At 43.5% G+C, this 10,102-nt stretch overlaps 1 protein-coding gene across 1 annotated transcript in view; it reads left to right on the plus strand.

Moving 5' to 3' along the window:
- LOC142591265 (sodium-coupled monocarboxylate transporter 2-like) overlaps positions 1–5,721 on the plus strand; it is a 54,742-nt gene extending 49,021 nt beyond the window's left edge. The window contains exons 9-10 of the mRNA XM_075703603.1: positions 5,387–5,484; positions 5,556–5,721. Coding sequence (XP_075559718.1) covers positions 5,387–5,484; positions 5,556–5,690 — 233 coding nt within the window. The 3' untranslated portion in view covers positions 5,691–5,721. The remainder of the gene's footprint in view (positions 1–5,386; positions 5,485–5,555) is intronic.
- The last annotated feature ends 4,381 nt before the right edge of the window (positions 5,722–10,102 follow it).

Consider the following 10,102-nt stretch of genomic DNA (forward strand, 5'->3'; position numbering starts at 1 on the left):
AGGGCTACAAATCCCAGGCGGAGCCTTGTATCGTACTGTAGTGGAGAAAAACTGTAGCAATAATAACCACTAAAATGGAGATGTCACCCGTTCAGGAACATTCTAGAAAGTGAAGAGAACTATATATGAAAATTCTCATGAAACGCATAATTACCGGATTTATTGGATCACAACGGCTAAATATAGAATAAAAAGATTTTATTCGCCTGTAAACGATGTGACTCATTTCGCCCCGCCGCCTGGAAACGTGCAGCTTGATAAGAAGTCTCGCTTGGAGTGAGACGCAAGCCGTGACATCACTCTCGGGCAGCTAATAAAATCATGACAGAAGCGCTCTTCGGTTTCTCTCGTTCATTTTTCTACGTGAAATGGTCGCAATTCATTACGCAAAGGCATTTGCGGAGTCGAATTTTTTGCGATTCCACAAGTGCTTCCCGGCTTCTTTGGATCGTACGCTTCAAGCGTGCCTGTGGAGTCCACTGCAAGGTTCTCGTGGTATCAAGCTAATGAGCTTAATTCGTAAAATTATTTTAGTTATTGATACATCGAATCATTTTCAAATGTAACGCTAAGTGATAAAGGCAATCAAGCATATATCATTTAATTATCTCATCTTATCTATTCATAAGCAATTCCAGCTTACAAAATTTATTTATCTGATCTTATCCAGTCTTAAGCAATTCCGACCGCATTTCACAAGACGCACGGGAGAGGTCGGATCTACACTGAATATATTAAGGGGTTAAAATTTCATTGAGCTTAGAATTTATACAGAAACCTCGTGACATTTTTAAATTCAGTCCATCATAAATAATGCGAAAAAATACAATGAAACAATCACGTGATATGAAGAAAAGTATTGCAAGCACGACCTCTAAGGAATTCGAAGGAATCTTGAAGATGGTTTGTCAAGATAAAACGAATGCGGAAACTCCACTGGTCTCCAGTGCATCTGATGTGGGAACTGATAATGTATGCGTCAGTATACCCCCAAATTTCCGTTGGCCCATCGATGAATTTAAGTTGGCCGGCCTGCAAACTTCAAGTTGGCGATCTCCAAGTTTCAGTCTGCCCACCCCCAAAATTATATTCGCCCAGCGCCAAATTTCAAGTTGATCCACCCCCAAATTTCAACTGGCCCACGCCTACTATATGCTGTCCCTTGCATTTTCTAAGGAGCGCTGTACATTAACATGTGTGTTATCTTTCTTACCCTTATTTTTTGTTGTTTAAATCGTCCCTTATGTAATGGGATGAAGCAACTCACGCAACAATGGGACACTGGGCCAGACGTGCGAGCGCCGATCGCGAGTTGTTGACGCCGGCTGATACTGTCTTTGGTGTGCCCGTTGGGTCCTTCCGCCTGCCGTCCACGTCAAAAAACCCCCTTTCAAAGTGGTGGAGGGGTGGGGTATTCAAACCAGGAACTCTGAAGTCAGATGCTACCAACTGCACTGACAGTGCCTGACGAAACCAACGAGCAGACCGTCACACAATCCACGCAGGTTTTCGCAACCGGCGCTCTGCGCCAGCGCAACCCTCCTTTATTTAGTGGAACAGATGACTAGGACGTGGAAGATTGGTTGACGACATTCCAAAACGTGAACGGCCACGATAAGTGGAACGACCCGTCGAAACTACAGAATGTCTCGTTTTATCTCAAAGACGTCCCAAGCCTTTGGTAGGACAACCACGAATCCGACTTTGGTACACCGAAGTGTGTTCAAAAAACGCTTCGTAAACGTGTTCGACCGAGCCGCCGTACGCAAACTCCACCCCGAACAGCGCGGTGACACCGCACCTTGCATCCGCTGACGTATCCTCGAATGTATTTTCCCTTTCCATCGACCGCAACCTTGCTGCAGATCAACGTGCGCAGCTTCATACCCTTCTCAAGGAGTTCATAAGTTCGTTTGATTTCCACCAAGCATCATTAGGTCGAACGAGCACTGTTGTTGGCAGAACGTACACCGGAATGAACACCACTTTGTAACAGCGTCCCTACTGTGCATCACCGGAAGAGCGTCGTATAATTACGGAGCAAGTTCACGACATGCTTCAGCGTGGAGACATCAAGCCGTCCTGTAGTCATTGGTCTTCTCCCATTGTGCTGGTAAAGAAAGAATGCGGTTCAATTAGGTTCTGTGTGGATTACTGGCGTCTCAGCAAAATTACTAGAAATCATGTTTACCCTCTTCCCGCATAGACAGCGCCCAAGATTGACTATAAGGTGCCGAATTATTCTGTTTATTCGACCTGCGTTCGGGTTATTGGCAAGTCCAGATGGCCTAGTGCGATCTGCCAAAGGCGGCGTGCGTCACCCCGGATGGTTGTACGAATTCACAGTCATGTATTCGGACTTTGCAATGCGTCTGCAACATTCGAGCGAATGATGGACAGCATCTTACATCGTCTAAAATGGCAGATATGTCTGTGTTATCTAGATGACGTCGTCGTGTTCGTCCCCCATTTCGCTACACATCTGGCCCGTCCGCTTGCGTTTCTCCAGTGCCTTACCAACGCAAGCCCTCAACTCAACCTGAAAAAGTGCCATTTGGGGGCTCATCAGCTCCCGATAGTAGGCCATGTAGTTCCGAAAGATGGAATTCTTCTTAATGTTGACAAACTTCTCGCCGTCACGGAGTTTCCTAAGCTGACCACCGTAAGAGAACTGCCCAGCTTTGTGGCTTATGCTGGTATTTTTGTGGCTTTGTCCAAAACTTAGCCTCCATCATACGAAACCGCTTACGCTCCACCGCTTACGAAACTACTTGCTGGCCCTGGAAACGTTTCAAATTGGACTTAATCATGCTACGACGCCTTCACTGCATTACGGCATCTCCTTACCTCGCCAACTATTCTGCGCAAAAGACACGAGGCTTTTCTGAGTATGTTATCCCTTATGGTAGCCGGGCCCTCACCAAGGCGGAATCCAACTGCTCGGTAACCGAAAAAGAGTGTCTCGTGATTGTGTGGGCAATAAACGAGTTTCGTCCTTACTTATACGGCCACACTTTCGACGTGGTGACTGACCACCACGCACTCTGTTGGTCGGCATCGCTGAAGGATCCTTCTGGTCGCCTTGGACGTCGGGCTCTTCGCCTGCCAGAATTTGACATGGGCGTGGGGTACCAATCCGGCGAAAGCACTCTATCGTGGATGCGCTCTCCCGATCTCCCGTGAAATCGACTGCACAACCGCAATCAACTGGTGCCTTTCCCTTGGCTGTTCTTGCCGCCACAGTCATGCCTTCTAAATATCGAAAGACCCCTGGATCGCCTCCTTCCTGAATGTTCTTTTCACTCCGCCCACTTCTGCACACCCACTTGCGCAATTGGCCGCGCATTTTGCGATACGGGACCAACTATCATATTTCGAACTATCGTAAATATGAACCATCATATCATTTTTATCAGATTGATTCCGACCGCGTCGGAATCAATTATTATGGCCCCCTTCTGTGTTCTCTCGCTGGTAACGGATGTGTCATTGTCGCTGTAGATCACCTAACGCGCTATACGGAAAAGGGTGTGCTTCCTTCGGCTGCTGCTTGTGACATTGCGAACTTCATCTCACGCCATTTCGCCCGGCGTGAGGGCGTGGCACGCGAAATACTCAGCGACACAAGGCGTGCGTTTTTATCCGATATCCTTCAGGAGCGCCTTTGATCATGCCGTTCAGTTCACCGCACTTCTGCAGCCTGACATCCGCAGACCAACGGAATAACGGAGCGCTTTAACCGCACGCTGGAAGACATGCTGTTCATGTACATTACTTCCGACCACTCAAACTGGGATGTCGTTCTCCTTTTTGTCAATTACACGAATAATATAGCGAAACAATGACAACCGGATTTTCCCCATTCTTTCTTTTATGTGGCCGACAACAACGCATGCACCACACTCGACAACAATTTGCCATATTGTCTGACGCCTCCGAATTCGGGCCAGTTTACGAAATGGATCAATAGGCTGAAGAGTGTCGGAAGCTGGCCAGCTCCTTTACTTCGGACAACCAAGGCCTCCAAATAGATGGCCATGATCGCAATTTGGCTGAACTAGGTTTCGCCGTCGGCTCCCCCGTCTGGCTCCACACACCGCCGGTGTACTGTAGTGGGGATGAAGCAACGCATGCAGCAGTGGTACACTTTCGGGCGGGAGGTGCGAGCGCAGATTGCGAGCTGTCTTTGCTGTTCCCGTCGCGCGGTCCGTACGTCTGCTGTCCAACATTACCAAACCCGTTTTCACTAATCGCTTATAAAGTTACCGGTGATATACCTTTACATTATTATAACAATAGATGTCTTAATTTTGCAAATTACGCGTTATTGTGGCGATACAAGGCATTCAACTTCTTGCGTGACGCGTCTGAGGTGCACCTAAAAATGCTAACACAATAATGCGTGGAAGTAGTGCGTTCCAAAACCATTAGCTTCAATATATAGAAAACAGATATTCAGCAGTGCTTTGAGTGCACCTGGTGTCGCAGCTAGTCACTTAGTTCGTGTATAAACAAGGTGCAGAGCAGGGTGCCACAAATAGTGCGGCGGTACTGTCACAATCAATGGAGGCAAAAAAATTAAAAATTCACCGACGATAATCCCTGATGGGAAATCTGTGCTCAACTCTATACGTGAATTAAGTATCCGTGTCAATATTTCGTATTATGGTTATATAGGGACACAGATTCTATAAGAAAGAGAACTGTGCGAGTAGCATAGTTAGCGCGGACAGTCTGTGTCGTGCTGCAGAAACAGAGCGACGTGCGGCGTGAATGCCTCGCTAATCGGCAGATCACGAGAGACAGCGTCTTGGTGACGCGTGAGCGCGATTGAAAGCAGCCGCCGCGGATGGGCCTCCGCTCATGCAGCCATCTGTTTCCATACACGATATCGGTAGACGCGCGGGACGCATGCCTTATTGATGACGTCATCCGAGAACAGACGATGGCGTGTGGCTCTGGCGCCATTACGTAGCTGTCGTCGCCGCAGAGTGCGTCTTGCGCGGCTCCATGCTTTTCTTCTCTCGCTTTCTCTTTGCTATAGTCGTCCTTCATCCCTCGCTGCGCTCAGCGTTCGCTCTTTCATGTTTTCACTGCGTTTGTTTGCTCGGTTACGTTAAGGACGTCAACGCCCAACGTAGGAACGGGCGCCTTTGAGCTGCGCTTTAAAACGCAATCGTGGCGAAAAATCTCTTAATGAAGAATAATCATCAAGGAGCGGAACAGTGGGAAACAGACCCATAAACATAAGCGCTCGTGCTTTTTTTGTCTGCTATATACCGACATCATCAAAAGCAAAGTACACACACACATATATATATATATATATATATATATATATATATATATATATAACAAACTGAGTTTTTCTTCGTTTGTTCTGCAGGCGAAATTCAGAAAAAAGCGGAGAAAAGGCTATGCAATGATGCCTTAGTGCGACTATGGGAGAAGATCAGCGGTTATGCGTCGAAAAAGGAACCTCACGTGAGTAAAAAATATCCATGTCAATGTCCTTTCAATCACCTCCACTAACGTCGGCGCTTTGTAATTTACAGACTACGAAATGCCGCTACGAGGAACATTGTGTATTTAAACCAGAAGGCGAAAGCCTCGTCATGCATGAACGACCGGTTCACGCAGAGAAGGAATTACCTCCAAATTCACCGAATTGCGTATCACTTGCTCTATAGAAAGAGAAATAAATGTTTGTTCATCAACGAGGATAGTTACTTGTGTCGTCACCTACAAAGTGCCGTTTTGTTTCCAGGTCGCCAAATCACTTTTCACAACAAAAATACTATTGCCCTGAGAGAGTTGCGCTTAGCTCTCTATTCCTAAGTAGGAGATGTGTTTCTTAAACAAGACCATACGGACATGAAAAACGAAGGCAGAGCTACACTACAGATGACATTTAAATGTTATTACAACAGGAATGCCGTGCACATTTAGAAAGCTGAGCGAACGCATAAACCACTTGAAAAACGCAACAGAAAATTTCAGTCTGTCGTATTTTCGGACATTCTGGTGGCTGACGTCTGCAGTCTGGCTTCCAGTAGTCTGACGTTCTGTTGTTATTGATCAATGATTAATTAAAAAGTCAACAGAGAGCTATTTAGGACTATATAAATTTGTTTGTGCAAGACTTACAAAGTCACAAGTAAAAAAAGAAAGAAAGATTCTGAGCTGGGCATTTTAACTCACGACCTAACGCTTCTGAACCAAATATCTCAATACGGCACCTGGACGAATTTTTTTCCTTTGTTACATGGGAGCACAATCTCCAGCAAAATAAGAAATACAAAGAACTACATAAATTGAAGGTTATGGAAACACACCCAGAAGTCGGGTAAGAACGTTCAAGCGTCCCGTCAATTTCAATATAATTAGTCAATATTATTAACCATCTTCTTCAGGAACGAAGCTCGGGAAAAAATGCAATTTAGAAATTAGCGTGCCTATGGCTGCTTGTGCGCGGAACGTCTCTGAGCAGTACAGTCACGACGCGCAAGCGGGCATGTCAGGTGGCGATATTTTTGTGTGTGTGTGTCTGTGTTTTCGCGGGAGCCATCAGTAAGCTGAAAAACACAGCTACTTAATATATAGAAAGACAAACTGTTTATTGCCACGCTTTTCAATCCGCTCTGCAACTTTCTAATTGGATTTTTTTTCCTAGCGTCGCTGCTTCAGAAGTTGGTTAATAAACGTTGAGTATTTATCTAATTAAGCAAAATACTAAATATGCGTGACACACTACGTACAAAAGTGAGCACCATGCATTTGGTGGCGTCGTCTTACGCTGCATCAGCATATTTTGAAACTGCGGCTTATATTAGCCGAAACAACCTGTACATGACTGTGTTGTCAATCGTCGAGAGCAACAAATAAATGAACCAATTACAACGTATTTACAAGAGCAGCGCAGCAAGAGACCAAGATGGAAACCAGCTCGTGCCAAGGCCCGATGCTCGTCTTCCTGTTACACTGCGACACGCCTCGTAAGCGTCTATTGTAACCGAACACATCCTCGGTGGCAAACGTGCCGTTCTAAGAGGGCAATATGGGTGATTTGTAGCGCTACAAAAAAAAACTGTTTAAGTTGCCGTCGCCGCGCCAAGGTCGTAAAAAAAGGGGGAAAAAGTTAGAAATTACATTGCGGGGATTTACGAGCCCCAACCACGATCTGATTGTCAGATACACCGTAGTGACAAACTCGGGAATAATTTGAACCAGCTGGGGTTCTTTAGCGTGCAACTAAATTTAAGCACACGGGTGTTTTCGCATTTCACCCCCATCGAAATGCGGCCGCAATGAGCGGGAACGAAAGAAGTTGACACATTTAATCGTTTTTATTGTGTAATAGTAGATCAGTATCAATTTCAGTTTATTTCTTCAATAAGTAGATATACATGCTTACACAAGTACATAGAAGGAGGTCCCAGATCATGTGGCTGAAAGGGGGCCTCCCGTCACAAAATATACGCATTAGAGCAAATGTACAGAATAAAACAGCAATACTGTAGTCACGAAGCGAGAGATCATGCAAAGCAAATGCAGTGCAAACTGCAAATAATATAAGGACAATAACTATTCGTAGTATAATTAAAACACTAGTTAAGGCATTCGCAGCAGAACAAACCAAACATATTTACCAAGGCTACAAATGAAAAGATACTCGAAAAAAAGAAAAACAAGGAAAGAAACCAGCAGGAGTGAGGTGAGCAGTTTAGATATGTGGATTATTCTGGCTATCTAGTAGAAACCTAAATACCAAGAGCGCTTCACCCCCTACTGGGAGGCTGTTCCAAGTAGATAATGCCGCCAAATATCACGATTCTTTTCCTTAATTAGCGCATAATAATGTCAATAAGAAATTGTTAGCTGCGAATCTTGTGCGGTTTAAGTTTATCAAAGCAGCCTAAGAAAACATATCTACTCGGGGAGGATTGCCTGTTGTTTTAAATAACATTACGGCCAATCTATATTGATCAAGATTATTTACTGAAAGTATTCTGCGGTTATGAAGTATATCTAAAGCACTGCAGTATAATGAGCTGAACGAGAATATTCGGCTGGCTTGATACTGCAATTGCTGTAGTGTTGCTATATGTGTTGGATATGCGTTACCACACGCTGGAACATATTAATTGAGATGGCTGTGAATAAACGAATAATGCAAGGTTAGCAATGCTAGTTTTCTAAAATAATGCCTAGCTTTAAGCAAAATTCTAATACCAGTAGAAAGTTTGCGCTTCAAATAGGCGATATGCCTTGTACATATTTTTTAAAGTTTCAGTCAAGAAATAAAGAAATGAGCGTTCATTACCTGCACTGATGGCAAGAGAGTTTAGGTTGACAGAGGAAATTAATTCTGGTGTCCTATAATTTGAATGAAAAATGATTAGAAACGTTTTGTTAGGGTTTATACTTTGCGAGTTACGGTGTAACCACGTTAATAAAATTTTCAGGACAGTGTGTAGTTAAGTAGTCAAAGGAGATAGTGAACGATCGGTTGCATGTGGTGTCTTCAGCGTAAAGGAAGGCCTCAGTGTCTGATAAACAACCGGGCAAATCATTTATATAAAGCAGGAAAAGTAGTGGGCCAAGTGCAGACCCCTGTGGGACCCCTTCATTGATTATTCTGAAATTAGAAAGCGAGGCACTAAAATACACAGCTTGTTGTATATCTGTTAGGTAACTTTTTATAAGTGCTAATGCTGGGCCATCGACACCTACTTCCCGTAGTTTAGAAAGTAAAGTTACGTGGTTTGTGGAATAAAATGATTTGGATACATCGATAAAAACTGATCCTGCGTAGAAACCGGCATCTATGGTGCTTTTTATTTTATCCGTGGAAGAAAGTATACCAAAGTCAGTCGAGGATGCTACCCTGAAGCTAAATTGATTTGGGAAAACAATTTAAAATTTTGAGAAGCATTTGGTTAAGCGCTCTTCAATAATTTTTTCGAAAACCTTGCTACACAAAGGAAGAATAGCTATAGGGCGATAACTAGAAAAGCAGGAGCGGTCACCCGTCTTAAATACTAGAATAATTTTTTTTTTTTGCTAGTGCACTTGGAAATACTCCAGTCTTAAAGATCAAATTGGTAACATCAGATAACGGGCGTGCGATAGGATAAGCTACTAACTTAATATTACTGGAACTGATTTTGTCCAGGCCTCTTCTTTTAACCTTTAAATCGTGTTTGACATTGGTTATTTCATCTGGGCCAGTTGGTAATAAATACAACAATTGTAAGCATTGCTAAAATGATAGTTGAATATCAGTAGTTAGTTCAAAGGTTTCGTAGCAGAAAAACGTATTCAATGCGTTCGCGATTTTATCTGGTTGTTTATACATGGTGTCTGATAAATGAAGCTTACATATTGGTTTAGCCCGATGGGGTTCGATCAAGAAAGGATTTATTATTTTCCACTGTCGTTTGGAATCTGTACCATGTTCGGCTATTCCGAATTCGTAATAATTTCCTTTTGCTACCCTGAGCAGCCTGTTTAGGGTGTTACAATATATCTTATAGCGAGTTTTGAGTCGAATGTAAAAATCTCGTTGGATAACTCTTCGGTATACGTTATCTTTTTACCATTGGTTGATCAAGGATTCTGTAACACTAGGACATGTCTTCTACATTTCATATAGCTTGACGAAAAAGTGATTTCCTTATGCTCTCCGAAAATTTAATAAATGCAGATTCAGTGGTTGACTTTGAAATCACAGAACACTAATTTAGCTCCCAAACGCAAGCGATGACGTCTTCTTTATTAACTACAGCTTTGTAGAATTCATGACAAGGTTTATATAACTGATACGGAAGTTTAGAAAGAAAGGAAAGTGGTCAGTGATGTTATTTTCAAGTACGCCGTCAACATTGTACACTATCATTAGTAATGATGGGCAGACATGTATAAGCTAGCTAAATAAGAAAAAAAAGCGAAGTAGCAGCTGAGTCAAACATTACGTACGCATTAGTAGACAGTTCTGAGAATTTTTTAGCATCATCCTTTTCTATGTCGCGCATCTCACACTCATATGGAGGTCTCCGTAGTTGTCGTTATCTTCACCGTCATTTGCTTTTGCCAGCGGGTG

This window comes from Dermacentor variabilis, chromosome 8 (genome assembly GCF_050947875.1).
Source record: "Dermacentor variabilis isolate Ectoservices chromosome 8, ASM5094787v1, whole genome shotgun sequence".
Taxonomy (NCBI): Eukaryota; Metazoa; Arthropoda; class Arachnida; order Ixodida; family Ixodidae; genus Dermacentor; species Dermacentor variabilis.